We start from the raw sequence: 21901 nt of genomic DNA on the forward strand, positions 1-21901 counted from the left end.
CACAGCTTCTCTGGGCACCCTGTGCCAGGGCCTCACCACCCTCACAGGGAAGAACTTCTGCCTAAGAGCTCATCTCAATCTCCCCTCTGTCAGGTTAAAGCCATTCCCCCTTGTCCTGTCCCTACAGGCCCTTGTCAAAAGCCCCTCTCCAGATTTCTTGTCAGCCCCTTTAGGCACTGGAAGCTGCTCTAAGGTCTCCAGGAGCCTTCTCTTCTCCAGGCTGAACAAGCCCAGCTCTCTCAACCTGTCTCCATAGCAGAGTGCTCCAGCCCTTGGAGCATCTTCCAGGCCTCCTCTGGACTTGTTCCAACAGACTCACGTCCTTCTTGTGTTGGGTGCCTCAGAGTTGGATGCAGGACTGCGGGGGGGGGTCTCATGAGAGCAAAGCAGAGGGGGAGAATCCTCTCCCTCAGTGTGCTGTTTGCACTGCTAGTGATGCACTCCAGCATGCAGTTGGGTTTCTGGGTTTTAATACAAGCACTGGGGTCTTCAAGCAACCAGGGAGTGGAGTTGATGCTCATAGGTGTGTCCATTCCTCTGCACTGAGGTTAGATGAAGCCTCTCTGTAGATGTTGTTTGAGATTCAGAGGACTTTCAAAAGCTGGTGAGGATTTAATCGTCACCTATCTGAGCACAAAAATTAGCCAGTGCTCACAGCTTTTGATAAGTGTGCCAGGCTGGGCAGTGGATGGGAGATGCTGGACCACTGAAGGTATCTCACCATGCTTTCAGGTAGGCTGAATAAAACATGGGGGTGTGGAGATCTGGCTGTGGGAACTGTGGACATGTCTTCTAGGGTTCATTTTATCACAATCCATCAGCATTTTAATGCTCATTAACATACCAATTTTTAGAAAGTAATAGAAGAAATGAAGAGAATTAATCTGAAGGACTTGGTCCTTCTACTCTCTAAACTACTAAGTTCTTGCCCAGGGTCCTGTTACTTTATTTCTGAGGAGTTCTGTCTTCTCACAATCATAAATAGTTTTAAAAATTAAAGGAAGAGTTTGGAGGGTGGCATTATCCAGTGTTGAACTGTTGTGGTTACTGGAAAAAATCACTGAATGGCTCTTGCAAAGCAAGGGAAGTTACATGCACGGCTGGGTTCTTTTCTGGAGAAGCTCTGTCCCTTGTTTTAACATGTTGTATGAGGTTATGACTATGCCCTTTAGATGTATGTAGTGCCATTTAGGTTGTTGGAGTGGACTGTCTAAGTTCTCAGGTCTAAGAGTGCCATGGTCTATGGCTAAAACCTTTTAACGTGCTTCAGGGTGAAGTTTCCAGAAAGAAGCCTTAATTGGCTTTCTTGCCCGTGTTGGGCTTACACAGCATTTTATTCAGTTAAATGTGAAAAATAAAATTCATTATTAAGGAGCATTAGCAATGTTACAATCCTCATGACTTCTGGACCTCCTTTGGTTGCTCAGGCCTCTCATGTGATATAACATGGACTGGTTCACCCAACATCTGTTGGTGAAACACTCAAGAAATAATGGTGAAATGTCCATATGTTGGAGAGAGCTGGGACCCCAGAGGTGCCTATTTCTGGGACCAGCCAAGGACTAGCTATGGTGGGAAGCTCTCTGCCAGAAGGTTGAGGCTGGGAGGACCATGGGTGGGAGGCAGACTCAGCGAGAGGTTGGGGAAGGGGTTTGTGGGAGGGTGTCACATCCCATTAAGAGATGAGTCAGTTTGCAGCTCTAATTAAAGCCCAGGCCATGTGTTGAGGGGAAAGGAGGTGGTGGGGGAGCAGGAATGAAGACACAATGCAAGGGGTGGAACATCTTCTGCCAGCCGTGAGTCAGAGGAATTGGGGAGAGATGGCAGAAGAGCCGAAGATGGTCTGAAGGAGCAGGCTTGCAGGAGAAGGGGATTAACCAAAAACAAAGCATAAACAAAGCATTGAAACAGGCTGTGTTTAGGTAGCTGCTAAAATGGTGAAAGGCCAGGAAGTCAAAATCTGTAGGGATATGTGGAAGAGCTCAGTCTGTGGTATAAGGATGATGGTGCTGATGGTGAGGGCTTGGCCAAATGCACACCAGAAGGAGAGTAACAAGATTGCATGTTGTCTTCCTTTTGCACTATTTCCTTCACAAACAAGGTGTTGATTCAGTCAGAAAGGCTTGCATTGGGTTAGTTACCTCTTCAGAGGTCACTTGGTCCATGTTTTCTGGCTCCGCTGTGTAGGAACCGTTCCTCCTGCAGCTGCAAAAAGCTTTAACCTGTCTTTCTCCTGTTCTAGGTGCAAAGTAGGTTAACCAACATGAGTGGCCTTGGGGACAGTTCAACGGACCCTGCCAACCCTGACTCTCGAAAGAGGAAAGGCTCGCCCTGCGACACAGCCCAGAGGTATGTGCACCACTCCCAATCCATTCCCTGCCATGGCTACTTTGTCATTCCCACTGCGTCGCTCCGTCCCGTCTGCTCGAGCAGATGGAGCCAGGTTTCAGCCACTCGGAAACGTTCACACTTCCCACCAGAACTTCGCTTTGCTTTTAGCGGTGGCTGTGGTGGAAGATGGAGCATGATGGAAATGCGGCTCCCCATCTGCTCTGCTTGTTGTTAGGTGGCAAATGATGATTAGAGGCTTGTTATCAAAGTTAATGTATTGATTTTGCAAATTGAGAGCACTCAGAGCATCAGGAAAGCTTTCTCAGGGTAAATTTGGGGCAGATACTTCTGCAAGGTCTGCAGGTCATCCTAAGCCTTCTGCCTCTTCACGCCAGATTCCTAAGAAATCCATGTTTTTGTAATATTCAGAAACTCCAGTGGAGACCCTCATGCTCCATGATGCAATCACAAAACAGAAAATGTTTCTGTCTGAAATATCTTCACTTCTGTGTTTGCTTCAAAGTTCAGCTCATTGCGAAAGGCACCTTTAGCTTATGACTGAGCTTTCCTATCCCAGCTACTTTGCCATCTGATTTAGGCTATAAAGTCCTGGATAGAGGCAGTTGTAATCTTCCACGAGCTTTTCTAGGCTCCCTGTGAATCCTGGGCATCTCTTTTCATGGCAATGCATTCTGTTGGTAAGGATGAACGTATGGTGCTGACTCCAAGTCTTTGCTGCCTGGGATGCTGTTTCGGTCATCATCGCAGGATATTAATGCACTGAGCAAAGCCCAAGTGTATTTTCTAGCACTTACCGCTCATACATGATATTCTAGACAATAAATGTAAAGGCTGCAGTGTTCCAGTAGAGAGATGTTCGAGGATTTCTGTTTATTCTGTTCAGTTCTTGGTTGCAGCATCTCCCTTCTGTAGTGTTCCCACACCTTACAAAGTGGTTCATAGCTTACCTGTGCCATTGAATTGCAGAAGACATTTTGATAGCACTTCTAGCTGTCTTATTCCTACCAGATACTCTGTAATTATGTGAAATGTTTCCCCTTCCTGGTTGAGTCATTTGAGTCAGAGCTCTTGCAGCCTTTGCTGCTGTCTAGTGGCTGGTCTTAGGGCTGGTCCTTGCTCAGGAGGTGAGCTTGGGTGAAACCATGGATCCTGGAGTCCCCATGACAGAGCCATGGGTAGCAAGGTGAGCTTGGACACCTCTTCTTGAGGGAACTGGTCTCCAGCTGAATGAACACACACCTAGCTTTGCTTCATCTGGTTTGCCTTTGGAAAATGAATCTCTTGTGGTTTGTTTCCTATCCCCTCAGCACCCCAAGAAAGCCTTCTACAGCTGACACCAGGGGTCTTTCAAAATGTATAGGACAAGAAATGAACAGATTGATACACTGGAGGGAAGGAATGCCATCCAGGGGGACCTTGACACACTTGGGAGGTGGACCAATGCCAACCTCATGAAGTTCAACAAAATGAAGTGCAAGGTCCTACACCTGGGTCGGAGCAATCCCAGGCACAGCTACAGCTTGGGCAGAGAATAGATTCAGAGCAGCCCTGTGGAGAAGGACTTGGGGGTGTTAGTCGATGAGAAACTGAACACGAGCCGGCTGCAGTGTGCGTTTGCAGTCCAACCAACCGTGTGCTGGGCTGCATCTAAAGAAGAGTGACCAGCAGGTCGAGGGATGTGATCCTGCCTCTGATTCCTCTCTGGTGAGACCCCCCTGCAGTCCTGCATCCAGCTCTGGGTCGCCAGCATAAGAAGAACATGGAGTTGTTGGAGCAATTCCAGAGGAGGCCACGAGGACGATCAGGGGGTTCAAGCACCTCCCATATGAAGGCAGACTGACAAAGGTGGGGAGAAGCCTGGAAAAGAGAAGGCTGTGTGGAGACCTCATAGCAGCCTTCCAGTATGGGAAGGGGGCCTACAGGGGTGCAGGAGAAGGACCCTTCATTAGGGACTGTAGTGACAGGACAAGGGGTAATGGGTTCAGACTTAAACAGGGGAAGTTCAGGTTGGCTATAAGGAAGAAGTTCTTTACTGTGAGGGCAGTGAGGCACTGAAATAGGTTGCCCAAAGAAGTGGTGAGTGCTCCGTCCCTGGCAGTGGTCAAGGCCAGGCTGGACAGAGCCTTGGGCAACATGGTCTTGTGTGAGGTGTTCCTGCACATGGCAGGGGGGATGGAACTTGATGATCTTAAGGTCCTTTCCAACCCAAACCATTCTGATTGTGGAGAAGCAGAAACTTCTGGATGAAGGATTCTCCTTTGTCCAAGCACGAGTTTTTACATTTACAAAGCACCTCCAAGCAATTTTAGAAGAGTTGACTCGAATACTTGTTATTGGGTTGGCCATCCAACCCCAAACACTGGAGCTAAAACGTGTTACCAAAATCCAAGAGAAGTCCTCACCAGTGCAGCATCTTCTTTCTCTCAGACTGTCTCCCAGCTCTCAGATGCAGTGGGGAGGGACCTTGTCCTCCTCCCTGGGCTGGCCAGAGTCCTCCATGATGTACTCCACAGCAAAGTGAACTTCAAAACTCCTTTCTTAAAACCTAGAAGGTTTAACTATTGCTTTTGATGATACTTAGGAGTCATAAAGAACAGCCTACTGCCGTAATATTCTCATGATGCTTTTATGTAAGGAAAATTGGCCAATTCTCCCTCCTACAATTTGAAAGTTGCCACAGCAACAGCAACATTAAGAGTTTTCATGAAATGAGCTCACCGACAACAGAGGGATTTTTTTTCCTCTCCCCTCTGCTATTGCTTTCTGCTTCACAGGGAGAGATAGGAATTAATTTAACCTTAACTTAAATACTCACTCAGCTCCTTTGACAAGCATTTGCCTGCCCATTGCTGGGGAGTGCGCCAGTGCTGGCATCACCAATACCTATGCAAAAGGAGGCTGAGGTCCATGGCTAGACCCTGCACTTCTGCAGCAGATGGACATGCAACCTACCTCTGTGAAGCTGTTCTTGCTGCCTGTGACCCCTTAGTTCTCATTGGGAGATGCCTGCTGGGGAAGTGAGGGCTCTTAGACTCACCCAAACCCATTGCAGAGGCGTTTCTAGGTCACACCATATGTATGCCATGGAAGGTCTCACTCATGGACTTCACGGTGGCCCAAACAGAAACGCAGCTTATGTTCTTCACAGCCCAGATGGGTTTGTCTTTAGTTTTTAACTTTTTTGATTCTAACTGTTCTATGATTCTATGATTCTGCTGCTCTGCAGAGTCATCCCTGTTGCTCCTCTGGGCAGTCACGACATCTGTAGAGACATGAGCAGGAGGAGAAGCAAGGTCATGGAGAGTGAGCTTGGGAGGCAAAGGGAGGTTCACCGTGGAGTAGTCACGATGAGAGCAAGTTTGAGCAGCAGAAAAATGCCCAAGAGACAATATCTACCTGGATATTGAGCTAATAAAGTGGAATTAGGAAAAAAATCAGGAAACATCTGTGCAGCCTACCTAAGGAGCTCCTTAGAGGGGAGTACTGGTGGTGTCTCATCTCCCTGTGGACAGATACGGTTTCTGAGAGTACCTCTGTAACCTTGCTGTTATCAAAGTATATTCATGCTTTGGGTGGCTTGCACTCTCAGCAGAGAAAATAAACCAAACCTCTTCTTAAAGACTTCAGCTGTTAGCAGAGCTTGTTTTACCACTTAGCACAACGCAACAGCATCTACGGTGGGACACAAATCACCTACTGAGCCAGACTCCAGCTTTTGTAACCAGTGTTTTCCCAGCCCATCTGTGAGTGGTCGGCCTCTTTGAGGACAGGAACATCTCACCATGCCTACAGGCATCTCAGCAACTTCTTGGTATCTAGTAAATGTTGGGGATTTTCAGGCAGTAATTCTTCACTAGAGTGCTGGGCATCCTGTGCAGGTTCCAACAAAATATTAGGTGGCTTATTGAAAACCAGCCTGATAAAAGGCATCGCAGGTAATGCAGAGCCATATTGGGCATTTTGTGATGTTCTCATTTCAGCCTGAAGTTGATGTAGAAGAAGGTTTTCGGGGAAAATGTGTCTCTCTCAAATGCACCTTTCATTTTGGTGGTTCTGATGCTTGCTACATCGTTGGTAAAGGAAGATGTCACAGTGTGGCTTCAATGATGGCTGTGCCGTAGCACATAAATAATATATTCTCAATTCCCAAAATTTACAAAGAGTTGATGGGAGAGCATTGGGCTTCTGCAGCTAAAAGAAAATCTGCTTTCGCTGGGATGAAAAGGTTGATCTCATGAATATTTTTCATTTTCCTCTTGTCACTGTTGATTCCAATTTTATCTTTCGTGAACTTTGGTGGATGCTGTTAGCTTTTATGCATGAATTTAGAATTGGCAACAGCTGGAATAGTGGCTGTAGGAGAATGGGAGGCTGTATGTAACTCTTTTATATTTATATATATGATTTATAACTATATTTGAGAGGAAGACAAGAGTCCTGAATGTTAGAGGTCTGATTTTGTTAGGAGTGTCTGGCTAGCCCTATGAATTAATTTTGAATATATGCATAAAAATAGACAAAGGCCTGAATGAACTCCCCAGTATTTTGAGATATTTGGATTATAGTGTGGTCATTGCTCCAGCCAGTGCTTGTATTTTTGGGTTCTTATCCAGTGCCCAGGTGTGACCAGATTGGGAAGTGGGAAAAAGTCATTAATGTGACTTTGAATTCTTTCCCCCTTCTCTAACAGCAATGAAAAGCGGCGACGGGAACAGGAGAACAAATATTTAGAGGAGCTGGCGGAGCTGCTATCTGCAAACATCGGGGACATCGACACTCTGAGTGTCAAACCTGACAAATGCAAGATCCTAAAGAAGACAGTTGATCAGATCCAGCAGATGAAGAGGTTGGAGCAAGGTAAGGCAGCAATTCCTGCCTTGGCTTGTCAGAAACCTTCAGAGTTAGAGCATTCTCCTGGTACCCTTCAGACACTAAACTGTAGTGAATAATCATGACTTAATTGACGGAGAATCATGACATAATCAGTCCATTGGCAGTAATGTGGAAGCAGTAATATGGAAGGGTGTGCTTTGCCTCCATTGCTTGGCTTGTTTGAGATGCCACCTTTATTTCTGGGTCAAGGTGGCATTTTACTCTGTGTTTATGATTCATCCTGAAATTACTCCATAGATTAAAATAATCAGAAGTGCTTGTTAAGCTTTCAGAATCAGGCCCATTAAGGGTTTATCAGTAATACTGCTGTTAACTGTGTGCCAAAACCCCATTTTATGGCTGGGTAAGTTGAAGTACTGATAGCTTGGCCACATGATATGCAAGAATTGATGAAGAACCATGTCCCCCGTTCTCCTGCCAACCAGATTAGAGAGCACATTAATCCACCTCCAGTCTGTGAATAGAGAAGAGATGTTTGAGAAGCTGTATAAAGGTTAAAATTCACCCCAAGTATCAACTCATAGACTGAAATGCGGAAGTCCAAAGGGCTCAAGCAATGCACAGGAAAAAAGGGGTGAGGTGTAGTGAGGAGGGAGTGGGATTTGTTCAGGTCCTTGCAATCCCAGCATCTGTCCTGGATCTGCTGCAGCTGGGCACGAGCTTGCCATGCATCACACCTGCTAAGGGCTGCCCTATGCACTCAAATACTTTGTCTTTTGTGGAAATACTTTTTCCTTTGTGCAAAACATTGTTCTTCATGAACAAGGCAAATCCCACTCAGTATTAGTGCTGAGAGCGTGTCATCCGTCAAGTGCTGCCTTTGCCAAAGCTCCCACCACACACTGTGTAGAACAGTGTTGCCTGATAAAAGATGTTAAATTTTCACTCAAGCCCGTGGCTAGGACATGGGTGCACAAGTACAGGCACTCCAGAGGATCACAGAATGGTTTGGTCTGGAAGGGACCTAAAAGCTCAACCAGTCCCAATCCCCCTGCCATGGGCTGAGACACCTTCCACTAGACCAGATTGCTCCAAGCCCCATCTGACCTGGCCTTGAACACTGCCAGGGATGGGGCAGCCACAGCTTCTCTGGGCAACCTGTGCCAGGGCCTCACCACCCTCACAGGGAAAAACCTTCTTAGGAAGAAGTTCTTCCTAAGATCTCATTCAAATCTCCCCTCTGTCCCTTTAATCTGTTTAAAGCCATTCTCCCTGTCCTGTCACAAGCCACACGCTGCCATAGGGCCTCCCAGCTCACTGTTATTTTAGACACCAAATTTTGGGTCAAAGCATTCAGTTCACGTTGGAAAGGCAGCCCAGGCTTCCCGATGAACGAGGACAACCGCTTTTAGATTTCATTCACGTTGTGCCTGGGCTCTGAAAGGAGTTTGGTAGTGGGTGAGTACACCCAGGTTCCTGCTCGCTGCCACTTCACTGTTCATTAGTTTTCTTGACATTGCACAGCAGGGCTGAACATTAACTAGGACAAGCACTACTTAAAAATATTATGCCTTGAGCTTTGCTCTGTGTTGCTGGCTTATCTAGTGCAGTGCCAAATCACCAAAGAAAAGAAAACTTCACCTGTATTTTTCTTAGCAGTTTACCATGAGAACATTTCACGTGAGGAAGCAGAAAAGCCATGGCAAAAAGTCAGAATACTTGTGGCTAGAGACAATTGTCTGTCCTTGTAGTTATATCAAGTGATAGATGTTGTGTTTCCCTTCCCATGTCCTTCCTCCTCCTCCTCTCTGTTTCACAGCCATAAAGCTGATTAATATTTGCTAACTGCTGAGGATGTAGTTTTGTTGCTAAAGTATTGTGAACGGCAACATGATCCTTCAGCGCGTGGCTGTGCTCCTTCTAATGCTCTATAGGAAATCCACCTGGAGATGGGATTTCATGTAACAGACTGGAGCTGGGGAGTTTGAACTTTGCAGTGGTGTGTTCCAGTGGGCTCAGGACATCCCAACAAATCACAGAATCATAGAAATGCCAGCAAATGATGCTGCTCAGCCCAGTAATAGTGGGAAAAATAATGCTAAACCTCGTAGCAGAGCAGATTGCAATGAAAAAAAGCAGGCAAGTCCTGTTATTAAGGTAATTTATGATGTGCCCGACATGGAGCCAGGGGGTGTTGGAAGGGGCAGGTGCAGGTGGCAGTGCCAGAGGAGAGGGGAGCATCCTCCCCACTGCCAACCCTGGATGGTTTAGAGGTTACATCCTGCTGGCTCTCTCCCCTTGCCTGCCCGTCCTGCATGGATCATCCTCAGTTTTAACCCGCAAAGGGGTGGAGGAGCCGGCAGAAGATTGCAGATGGATCACACGCAGGGGCCGAGCCCTCCCTCCCATCCCCCTGCCTGCTGGGCTGCTATTTAAAGTATGAAGCAAATGCATTTAGAAAAGATTCCTAGGTCTGGACACCTTCCAATGTTAGCAATGTACAGTTGGCAGAACAAGCGGTTGCGGCTGTGGCAGCAACCTGAAATTCATCTGCCAAGACAGCAATAAACGCAGCGGAGGAAGAGGCCAGACAGTTAATTTTTCAGCCTTTGACCGTCCCAGGAAAGTTCTTTTGGGTTTTTGAGTCAGTTGGGTTTAGTGTTGGACACCTGGGCTGTGCCCACACACGGTCACTTGCCACGGAAGAGGAGAAAAGGCCCTTAACGTCTCCTGGTGTGGAGGTCAGCAAGGAGATCTCTCTGAGCATCCTGCCTATGCTCTGCAGGGCAACAGTCCACCCGTGTGGACCTCGCTCCCCTTTGCATTCAGATTGGCATCATTCCCAGCACATGGATGCGGGAAGTCCTCTCCTGGGGTTGGTCCTCTGCTGAGGAGCCATGCCGTGAGACTGAGCTGATGTCCATCCATCATGCGGAGGTGAGGTCATCCAAGGTTGCTTTAATTCAGAGCAGTGCTGCTGCGATCAAAACCCAGTGGGTGGAGGGAAGCTGGACAGCTTTGCTGCTTGACTTGCGTCACTGGCTTATAGGGTAAGCAGAGGTGATGTAAAGATTGGTAGAAGGAGCCATCAGGGCAGCGTGGTGGAGCTGGGATGGAGTCAGGAGGCTGCAGGACTCAGTTGCCTTGGGGAAGGTGGATAATGTGTGGTTGCAAGCACACAAAAAAAAAAGGGATCTTGGTCATACAAGAGTGCAGAAATGAGCAGAGATAATGGAAAAGCTGCACTGATGCACAGATCACACTTGTTTTGTTCCTTTTCTGTAAAATGATGTCATAGAATGAATTATAAAATGGTTTGGGTTGGAAGAGACCTTAGAGCTCACCTAGTTCCAGCACTCCTGCCATGGACAGGGACACCTTCCACTAGACCAGGTTGCTCCAAACCCCTTCCAACCTGGCCTTGAACACTGCCAGGGATGGGGCAGCCACAGCTTCTCTGGGCAACCTGTGCCAGGGCCTCATCACCCTCACAGGGAAGAACTTCTGCCTAAGATCTCATCTCAATCTCCCCTCTGTCAGGTTAAAGCCAGACCCCCTTGTCCTATCCCTACTGGCCCTTGTCAAAAGCCCCTCTCCAGCTTTCTTGTTGGCCCCTTTAGGTACTGGAAGCTGCTCTAAGGTCTCTGCAGCGCCTTCTCTTCTCCAGGCTGAACAAGCCCAGCTCTCTCAGCCTGTCTCCATAGCAGAGGTGCTCCAGCCCTCGGGGCATCTTTGTGGCCTCCTCTGGACTCAATCCAGCAGGTCCACATCCTTCTTTTTTTTTTTCTTTTTAATCAAATGCCCCAGTTTTGGGAAGGTAAAAACCTTTGGTTTATGGAAGCGATGCAGACATCTGACAAGTGGGAGCTGGCAGAGGAGTCATCTCATCTCCCTTGTAGAGCTCCCAACCTTGTCAGTGTCCTTTTTCAGATGAAGCCACCAAGTCTTTTCCCAAAAGCCCTCTCCATTGATAGGCTGCTTAATTTCTTTCCTGAGCAGGAGTATAAATGCAGCACCTTAATAGAATAAATCAAATAGTATTGAGCTTTTCATTACGCCGCCTACAAACTCAAGCAGCTGCCGAGAGTTGCCCTTGAAACACCTCGTAAGACATCGCAAGTGACTCTACCACTGCTGGCATCCAAGGGACTTCCTTCCCCCATCCTTCCTGCGTTTGCTCATCGCCACTCGTTGGCAGTCACTCCCGCTGTGCCGCCGTATGTTCGGCTTCTGCGGGAATCGGTGCGCAGAGCCAGCAGCTACCTGGTCCAGCAGCACGGCTCCCAGCCCCTCCAGGACGCATAGGGTGATGCTCATGAATTTCTGGTCCTGCGAGGTCCAAAAGCCCCAGCAGATTTACTCTGCAGTTGCCAAAGTAAAGGATTTATTCTGTATTTGCTTGGATTTGTGCAGCTTAGCTCATCTCGTGAAGGACCCTGAGTCACTGCTTGTCTTTGCAGTGCAAGGTTTCTTATGGCAATGGAGGGTCAAATGATCCCATCAATGACAACTTCAGCCCCACTCCAGCCTGGCTTTTCAGTGGTGGAGCTGCTGAATTTATTCTTATAGATGTGTAAGGAAAAAGAAATTTAGTTCTTTATTAATGCAGTTTTATTCTGTAGCCATGCTACAGAATAATGACCTGATTTGGGGATGTTTTAAAAGGGCACTGGGCAAACAATTAGCTTTCTTTCCTGAATGTTATTGTGTTAACCTGCAAAGATGACCTTCAGTTTTTAAGCTGGGTTACTTTGGGCAGGGAGGGGGAGAAGGCTATTTCTTGAAGCTTTTACTTTGATAATTTTCTGGGGGTTTAGGGATAAGAGTATTTCTGTCTCTTTTTGGGGTACACAAGAATTCCACAACTTGATGGAGGTGTTCTGAGTCCAACAAAACCATGGAGTAGTTGTGTCCTCCTGACATCTTATTATTTCTTTGTGGGTTTTTTCCTGAAGTATGGCCATAATAAGATGGGTTCCTTCAGGGAAGTTTGTCTTCCCTTGTGACTAGGGCACACCCAAAAAGAAGAGGATCCTTCACTTAATACCACCTCCCATTTGAAAGTTAACCTACTTGGTGAAGTCATTTTCCTTTTGGGTAAAAACAGTAGGTTAATTAAGTGAAGTATATGAAATAGTTATTGATTTTGGCTGCTCTGTTGCATATGATCAGTGGGCTGTCAGTGGCTTTCTTTTAATTAAGTTCCTCTGCTGTCTCGTCATATGCATAAATTCAGCCCTGAATTTATTCTGTGATATACATGTACAGCTTCTAGTGGGGGGATGTCCTGAGTCTTCATCGGGATGTATGGAAGCTTCTTCAGGATGAATGCTGAGTTTCTTCTTGGGTTTGGGAATGCCAACATGTGGTGAGCTTTAAAAAGGAAAAGAAAAAAAGCCTTGGCTTTGTATTTAGTGGTGGTCAAAAAATGGTGAAGTGGTGGCCTGGGAAGAGGCTTCTCCCACAGCCTGCAACAGCAGCATGAGGTTTTGGGAGGAGAGGAGACCTTGTCCTTGGGCACTCAGTCAAGAGCCCCTTCCTGTCCCAGCAGCTGAGTGATGTGGTACGCTATTAAAGATCATAAAATTACTCCCATAAAACCACAAAGTGAGTAATTGCATGCAGTGTGTGGAAGCAAGTTGCAGAGATGAGGTCCCTTGACGAGCTTTACCCCAAGGCAGAGGACCCCAGTGCAGAACAATTAGGGTCTTTCAGCTGGTTTCTTCTGCCCAGGTCCAGGCTCCCATGTTAACGTCAGTCCACATGGGTTTGTGTCTGCAGCCCCTGGGGATGGAGCTCTACATGGGCTTTCATTTGCTTTGAGGAAATATCTAGCCGATGTCCATGTTACTGAGTCTGCAAAGGAGCTGGACATATCCAGTGCAGGAGCAGAAGGAGCCTTTGGGAATTTCTCCCTTGCTTGGCTTTGTTTTACCAGGATAATGTAGTTAAAGCCTTAAGGCTTTTCTTTTTTTTTCTGTTTCAAATTCTCTTAAATTGTCTGCATATCCTTCTTTCACAAGCTCTAATTTGAATGCATCTTTCTAGACATGCATTGAAGCACAGGCAGTATTTCCAGTTTCTGATTAAACTTCCAAGGTCCTTGGAGCTGCTGCCTCCACACCGCCAAGGGAAAGTACCTTCTGCATAATGTACTCTGCCTTGTTTATGTTTGCATTATTTCTTGCATTTTATATTTTGAATACTCTCTCATTTCAGCCCCTCCCATACCCCATATTGTAATCCAGTATCCTCTTGGAGAAGTCTCACATTTTACCTGTCAATCTCTCTGCCCGGCTGGAACCATCTGATTTCCATTTCTGATAGCGGTGATGTTTGACAAATGGCTTCAAAGCAGGGGCAGCTCTGGGATCAGCCCAGGTTTCTGAGGGCTTTACCCAGTTGGGCTTTGGTAGACCCCAAGAATGGAGAGGCACAAGTGATGTAGGCAACTTGCTCCAGCACTTGGCTGGCCTCATGGTGAACAAGATTTTTTTCCTGTCCCACCTGAACGTCTCTTGCTTCACTTGTACTCATTGCTTTCCACCTTCTCACCATCTGTCCCTGTGAAGAACCTGGCTCCATCACCTCTGTAAATTCTGGTAGGCATGGACAGGCTGCTGTCAGCTGTCCCACAGCCATCTCTGCTCCAGGCTAAGCAACCCCTTCCCTTGGTTTCTGGTCACAGGATCAGTGCTTCAGCCCTGAGCATCTTGGTGGCCTCCGCTGATCTTACTCCAGTTTGTCTTACACTGGGGTCCCAAAACTGGGTGCAGTACGTGGTAGTCACCTAGATGTGGTACCCAAGCTGGCCATGCAGATGGAGCAGATTGAAGAAATGAGCCAGTAGCCACTCTACCAAGTACAAGTAGCCATCAGGAGAGCCAATAGAGAGAGAGATCCCAAGGACTCTGGATGTTGGGGGTGTCCTACTACATTCCCACATCACATCTGAGCTCCTCCCTTGGTGGCTTGGAGAGCTGCCCAAGGTAGGTGTTGCTGCCAGGAGGGCAGGTGACAGCATGCTTGACTTGGCTTGGTGGCCAAGAGGACATAGAATTTGCATTGATGCCAGCTAAAGGTGGAGCGTCCATCATGGCTTTGGCTTCCTATGATGTTTCTAATCACAGTAGCAATGGTGATGTTGCCTGGCATGCAGAAATCAAGGTAAACTTAAAACCATTAGGATTCAGAGAATTCAAGTATAATTTTTGGTAGCTTTTATGTGTTGGGTCAACACAGAGATCCTTCAGTGGACCCAAAAGAAGACACTTTCATGTAGCAGAAGAACAAGTTGCAGAGTTTTTGCATAGTCAGAGAAGAGATGGAAATCCCATTACTCAGAAAGCCATTAAAGTGAAGGCTAGAGAAATAGCCTAAGCTCAAAGCAGCCCAGCCTTCAAGGCCAAGGATGTATTATAAACAGAAGTTTAGGTCTAACATTTGAGGTTTGACTGAAGAACAAAAGCAAGCAGCAGAATGGCATCTGGGGGAGCAATGTAAGTGGAAATGTCTCCTGGAAATGGGGTAAATGAAAATTGCTTTAAGGGGTTTACATTAATTAAAGGATTTTTTTAATTAATTAATTAAAACCACATTAAGGTTTGTGTCAAATCTAAAATTAGATTGGAATCTCTTCAGGCTACAACTGTCAGCCTGGTGCTGTAGTCTCCTCTTTAAATGCATTGACTTTATTGGTGTTATCCTGATTTTGTTTGCTTCAAGGGAGGTCAGAAAAGGGCTTTTGCCTTAGAGCGGTGTTTTGCTGACTCTGGGTTCCTCCACCTTCATTCCTGAGGTCAGGAAGGACCTTCTTGGCCAGGTGCTTGAGAGAAAGGCTCTTTCTTCATCCCAGATTTGGTGTTTGGGTTAACCCAGATGGAGCTGCTCCAGTTACTAGAGGGAGGGGATGCACACCGCTTTCATCCCATCCCCATGGCCAATTTATTGTTGTATCTTGGAGAAAGAAAACCAACCAAACCCTGGAGGCCAGATCAAACATCAGCGGGGAGGGGGAATTCCTCCTTGGCTTCGTAGGTGCCCGCTGAAGGCCCTCAAGTTTGAGGCTGATCCAAGGTAAACAGAGTACAAACAGATACAGTCCTTTTAACTGTTTAACTTCATCCTTCCAGGAATCTTTATGATATCCTGAAGACGATGAAACCACTTGCTCGTTTTCAGTGGAAATGAGTTTCAGATCATTCCTGTGCCAATATTGCCCTTTAATTTGGTTTGTTCTTCCTTCTGTTTGGCAATTCCACCCTTCCTTAGTGTAGTTTTATGAAGCTGTTGCTCTTGTTCTCTATCTTCACTTGATTTGTCCAACAAACCAAGCTCTCCTGGGATCTTGGTGTGTGATAGCTATGTTTTTTCCTTTAATCAACCCCATAGCTCCTCTCTGTACTTCTTCCAACTGAACTTCATTTTTCCTGAGTGAATTGATTCAAATTGTCATGATTTTTTCTTACCAGATCTTACCAGTAGCATTTGGTTGTTGCCAGTACCGCTCCTGGTATGCTGGAGGTAATGGTTTTTGTCTCCTCTTGTCACCTCCATTAAACCACCCCCACCTTGTAGCCAAAGCTCATGTTCTTGAATGGTGAGTGCATGACCTTAAAGTAGTAGAAGGTGGAAAAATTAGCAGTTTAGGAGAGCAATTGGGTAGGTTCTATACCATTTGGTCCTCTTCCATGTGAATGGGTCAACCCACCCTCTGGTTTGTATTTTCTCCCTGCATGAGTACCTTATCTCGGGTGCTAGAGGAAACACCACTGGTTACCTCTCCTTACACCTTTATCCTCCAAATTGAGTGTCTTCTATGGTTGGTATGATCCTTCTGGACGGATTGTACAGAAGGATCTTGACACAATCATAGAAGGATCTTCATATATACCCTTTCATACAGAAGATCTGAAAGGATCTTCATAGAAGGATCTTGGAAGTCTCTGCTAGATCTCAGTACTACTCTGCATCTTGGGTGATGTTGTGTGTGCATGGAGTTGGTAGGACAAAACTGGAGCTCAGGCATGGTATCCATGATGGAAGGAGATTGCAAAATCCAGAGACGCAGAGAGGAGAGCCACAGAAATGAGCCAGGGGCTGGAGAAAATGTCTTGCAGCTTGGAAGGCTGAAGAGCTCTGTTGAGTGTATCCGAGGGTTGTCAAAAAAAGGGAGTGGGTACATGGTGATGACACTATAAACACTAACAAGGATGGAAAATGCTGGCTACTAAAGAGGTTTTTAAATCAGCATAACAGAGAATGACTCAAAGCTGAAGCCAGACAAAAACAAATTAGGACTCAGGCCCAGAGTTACAACTGGGAGGGTGATTGCTCTGGGGACCAGCTGCCAAGGGAAGCGGTGGGTTGTGTCAGGTTTTAGCCAAACAGAAGTTCAAGACTCATGATGGTGGAATTGGGTGAACTTTGATGGCTCTGTGATATTCAAGAGGTCAGACTGGAGAATCTACTCTCCTGGCCTTCATCTCATAAATCTAAATATCTTGAGAAATGCCTCGAGAGCTGGGTCCCTTGTCTGCAGCAACTTCTGCCAGTGCAAAGCTGGGGTGAGAGTCCTCACTTTGCTTCCTGAGCATCCTTGTGGGTCGCCTGCCCCACACTGCATCCTGAGCCCTTCCTGGGATTAAAACCTCCCCATTATCAAAGTAATTAATTGTACCTCACACACAAGAGGTGAAGAGTTTGTTGGAGCGGATTTGGGGAATTTCACACCCTCTCCTTCTCTGCAGTTTGGTTTCAACATGAAATGTTAAACGGATTGCATCCCTGCCCACACTCCCTGCAGACATTTGTGAAGTCTGTCTCTCCGTATCCTCTGGAATCTGTTTTATATCAGGGATTGATTTCAGATACAAACTCCCCCAGGTCACTACTATAAAAATCTCTGCCTGTGCAGCCACACCAGGGAGCATCCTCTGTATATGTTTATTTTATGGAGCCGTACCACCTAAAGAGCATGTCAATAAAATTCTCATCCCTGCTCTGACAGGTTTAATCTAGCTGGCAACTTAAATATAACCAAGGGGAAGGGGAGGCTACTAAGAATTGCACAGACCTCTCCAAACGGTGCCTTGATTTTAACAAGTGAACATTTGGTTATTACATCCTCAAGCTTTTAAACATCTCACACTGTCAAGAACTAATAAATCCTTTAGCACCTCACTGTAAGAGGATTTGATAGGATGTAATAGGCGTGTGGATCATGCAGAGAGTCATAAACCACCTGTAGAAATCGCTCTTCATCACTCCTCCTCTTGCCTTCTGCTGTGCTGGATTAGCTTTTTTTTTTTTGCCTTTTTTTTACCTTCTTGAGTCAATCTTATTTTTAAGAGAGGCAGGAAAGGAGGAGCGAAAAAATACCCGCTTTCTTTAAAGCCTTTAACCTGGCCTTCTTTATCCTTCATAGAGATGGACAAAACCTGTTTTAAGATTCTTCCTCCCCTGGCATGGCACCCTGTCAGGATTTTGCTTGTCCTCCCTCTGCTCTGGACCCTAGCTCATTTGGTGGTTGATCAGAAAGGTTCATCTGTGCCCGGCAGCCCTTTGAGTGCAGGAGCAGGATGGCAAGGGTTCATCGCACCTCTCTTTAACAGCTGCGACTCATCTGAGCTAGTCATCAAGCGACCGTAAGACACTGGGTTCAAAGGGAAGCTCATCCCAACACATCTCCGCAAGTGCTCATCTGAGTTATTAACCCATCAGAGCACCCATCAGTGCAAGCAATTCCATGCCTAAAAAGCAAGAAGTAATACAATAAACCTCTTTCTTAGGATAAAAAAAAACCCAACAAACCAAACTTGGAGCCAGGCATGCAAGTCCTTCCATTTTCATTTCAGATTTTCCCCTGAACAGACGTTTATAGACCTTAATCCTCCTAACGCTCCTGCAAGCATAGGAAATAAAAGGAGATTTGTACAATGAGATAATAGCTTTTATTATGCCAAGCTGTATGGTTGGGCAAAGCAAATAAACTTGCTGGGACATGAGCATGAGAGATGCAGGAGTGGTTTTGCTCCCTCTGGGGCTACATTATTCCCCGGTGCCCAGCTGCTGAGCTACTCATCTGGCTTCTTCTGCTTCCGCCAAGCTCCAGGATTTCATCATGGGGTGTTTGGTGGCACTTAAAGCCTCACCAGAGCCTTGGGTAGGGAGCAAATGACACTGTTTGGCTGGTTTTGAATGATATTTCTCACTGTTTCTTCTGCCCTTGCTGTTTAGGAAGTCCACTCTCCAAGACAGGTTTTCATTAATTAAACCTCCAGTCTCAGCTAACTACACTTTAAATCGTTAAGTCCATATTGTGATGAGCGGAGCAGATGAACACTGGAATGGTGGATCAGGTTCCCTAGGCTAAAATTTGTCCTAGGTCTGGTTCACGGGATTTGCTGAGACAGTGAATTACATAGGTGGATGGTTTGTTACAGGAGCAGGGAACAGTTTGGACCACTCCAAATTTCTGAAATAATGGATATGGTTCTTACAGAAGTAGTTGCACCCTTTGTGCCTTCGTGTACCCACTATGAGCATCCAGCGTCTGGTGCTGCTCCCACAGTTCTGCAGGTAGTGGTTGCACTGGAAGAGTTAAAGTTCATTTTGGAGGTGAAGTCCTCCTGAGCACGCTCTGTGCAGATCAAGAAGAAGGCAGTCTTCACCTGCATGTCTTGGTATGTCTTCTCTGTGTGGAATCCTATGGCGTGAGCCTCCATATTCTCTGGTGGCTTCCTGCACCACATGGCTCCACCTTCTCTGGGTAGATTCCCATACCAGGAGGCTCCATCTTCTTTGGGTGCCTTCCCAAACCATGCTGCTCCTTCTTCTTTAGTTAGCTTTGCATACCACATAGCTTGCTCCTGCCAATGCATGTCCCCCTAGGGGCACCTCATGAGCCAGAGCTGCACTTGCACCTACTGACCACTCTCATAAGCACATGTTACAGTGCCCCTCAATTCATTCACACTGCCCCACGAAGTCTGCCTATACCTTGAACAGATCCCTTTGGCGCAGCAGAAAAAGCAAGTCGATCCCCTCAAGAGCTGTGATTGACAGCTCTCCCTTTGCAGCCGAGGAGAGACAGATGGGAGGCGCGAGAAAGCCGGGTTTGGAGGAGCGGGGCTGGGAGGGGAGTGCTGCTCTGTGCATGGGAAGCGTCAGCTCCCCCCTCGCCGCGCTCGAGCTTTGCATTGTCTGCACGCTTTGGCAGGCGTCTTCCTGCCGGTGCAGTTCACATATTTGACGTGCCTGTGCAACTTGAGCATAAAGCTGGTTTAACGGTTGACACGAGTGAATTTTTAATAGTAACTTCTCATGGACTTCAGCATGCCGTGGAGCAGGGTTTCGAGGTGCTACGCCTTGAGAAAAGACAGTCTCATTCTTTGCAAAATTAATTAAGTTTGATCATTAAAATCGTGTTGCAATGTGTTTTATGCCTGCAGGAGGAGAATGAAGGCTATGCCAGGGCTGAATTAAAGTCTGGGGAGGACACGACATGGAGCCCTTTCTCATCTCTGCAGATTTGGCCGTGCAGAGTTGACACAGTTTTTGAAAGAATTAAATTCTTCAGATTCGAGATGAAAGTTTTTTTCTCCCTTTATTCCTTCCCCCAGCAAGATGGAGATGTTCTACCTGCTTGATCTCAGCATCGACTATAAAAAAGTCTCTGCTCCTTATGCCTGTTCTCTCCTGTCAGCATTCAGTGCTCATTAATTTTGCATTCACTCAGCACCGTATAATTTTTCCTGACATTGTTCAGACAACCAGCCTTTTTTACTTAAGACATCTCGACACCATTAATGTTTAACTCTAAAAGGTGTGAAGACAGAGAGAAATACCCTTTTCTTTCTGTTCTAGTGGCAGCATGCTTTGCTCTGTGCTCTTTGCCATTGCACAAGGATTTTATCTGAAGCAGAATAACAGAGTTTTCCATATAAACTTTGCTAAAGAAAGCGATGGTTTTTGGTCGGACCAGGGACTGGTGTCTTGGATCTTCATCTGTACACCAGGTGCTGTCGTACACTGACAGTGCATGATGCTCTTTGCCTTGGGGCATGGACAGATGTGCTCTCACAGGTCCATCTGGAGTCCTTCAAGAGAGAATCCCCAGCTGGTGAACCACTATAGTGTGTGAAAGCAGTAGTGGTTAAAGCTAGCCCCGGTGGCTTTTGGGTTGTGATCACTTATATGGCATGTAACAGTATCTCAGTTCAGAAGATGTCAGTTAACTTAATCCACTCCAGCAAGAGCTGCAGAAGTGTGTGTCATTGTGCATGAGGCTTCTTCAGCTGGAAAATGGGAGTGTTAATGGCGAGTACTGTTTTAAGCTCATTAAAGGAAAGTGTGTGACTTGTCCATCATCCCTCACTTGGAAGGATGTCACAGGTTGATTATGTAGCAGTTGGTTAGGACAAGGGCAATGCTGGAATATGTTCTTTGCCATTTATAGAAAGGGGCAAATGGGTTAAAGCAAGACTGTTAATTTATTTGCACTGTATAGTCCTGAGGAACTTGGTTGTGCCTGTTGCTGGGTTTAAAAAGTAAGAAAGGAAGTTTAAAAAAAACCCAAACCAGAATTCGTGTCCTCAAAATCCTTATCCTCTATGTTGGAAAAGAGGGGAAATACCAGTTGGAGAAGCAGCCAAAACTGGGGAGCAGCCCATAGACACGTGCAGAATTAATGTTGCTTGATCACCAGTCTGAAGACCTGGTACAGAGACGGGTTGTTGCCTATACTGGACACAGGAGTGTCTTGTTTCCTGGGGTTGGTTGTAGACATGGTGGAGGTGGCTGTAGCCCTCAAGTCTCCTGCTGACAGGGCCTGCCACAGTTCCATGTGTGAAATTGCATTGGAACATTGTGGGATGTTGTGCTGGTTTTGTAATACCCATGTTGAAAGGTTTTTTAGGCAAGTGGAAGGAGAAGTTAAGCTGCTGTGTTAATCTAGACGCTGGCCTGTGGTAGCTTTTCCTCATACAATTTAAAAGGTACCTTGAAATCACTAACCTTGACATAAATCCTGTGTCCCACCAGCAAATCTGTGCTGCTGTATGAATAACTCTGCATGGTTTCATCCTTTTATGGTTTGGTGGTTTATGCAGTCATTGGAGATGTTTGTATCTGCTGGGACTGGCCTTGGGCTTTAGTGTAAATTCCCAGTGCTGCTGTGGGTTGTTAAGGATGGGCTCTTGGGCTGCAGGTAGTATGAAAAATAGCTGTAAGAGCATTAGATAGAGCCATCATCAATCCCAGTAGAGCAACAATGTAAAACTGTTTTCTGACTGCTTTTCTAGCCGGGTCACGAAGTAACAAGCTCAGATGAGACATGAAGAACAGCAGGGCATCCCCACTGTCCTGCTCTCCATTGATCTGTCTCCACTGTTGGCACTACTGGTGCAGCTGGAGTGGCCACCAGCTTCAGTGTTCAGTCCTCACCAATGGGCACTAGAGTTGGTTCTGTACACCCCAAGGGCTTAGTTTCCTTCCCTGGCTGTCTGCCTGGTGAGATGTGTCCTCCTGACATGTACCTTTGCAAAGTGTGTCTGAAGAACCACTTGGGGCTGTGTTGGTGAGGACATTCTATGGATGGCATAGAAATACTCAGGGCTGGAGCAAGCAATGTGTTGCCAACTCTGGAGGTGCATGGGTTGTTTTTTTAGGGCCAACGATGGAGTTTGATGGTGAAGTCAGGCATTCAGTTCTCACT

The 21901-nt window shown here is 46.4% G+C and overlaps 1 protein-coding gene across 10 annotated transcripts in view; it reads left to right on the forward strand.

Annotated features, from left to right (window-relative positions):
• NCOA1 (nuclear receptor coactivator 1) overlaps positions 1 to 21901 on the forward strand; it is a 185926-nt gene that overhangs the window by 120445 nt on the left and 43580 nt on the right. For 9 of the 10 annotated variants that reach the window (XM_061350141.1, XM_061350146.1, XM_061350149.1 and 6 more), the window contains 2 exons: positions 2243 to 2349; positions 7043 to 7209. In XM_061350141.1, coding sequence (XP_061206125.1) covers positions 2264 to 2349; positions 7043 to 7209 — 253 coding nt within the window. In that variant the 5' untranslated portion in view covers positions 2243 to 2263. Of the gene's footprint in view, positions 1 to 2240; positions 2350 to 7042; positions 7210 to 21901 lie in introns of all 10 variants that reach the window. The other variant, XM_061350145.1, reaches the window with a different exon arrangement.

The sequence above is a fragment of the Neopsephotus bourkii genome, unplaced genomic scaffold (assembly GCF_033783945.1).
Source record: "Neopsephotus bourkii isolate Nb327-2 ecotype Australia unplaced genomic scaffold, CSIRO-AGI_Nbou_v1 NB_481, whole genome shotgun sequence".
Lineage (NCBI taxonomy): Eukaryota > Metazoa > Chordata > Aves > Psittaciformes > Psittacidae > Neopsephotus > Neopsephotus bourkii.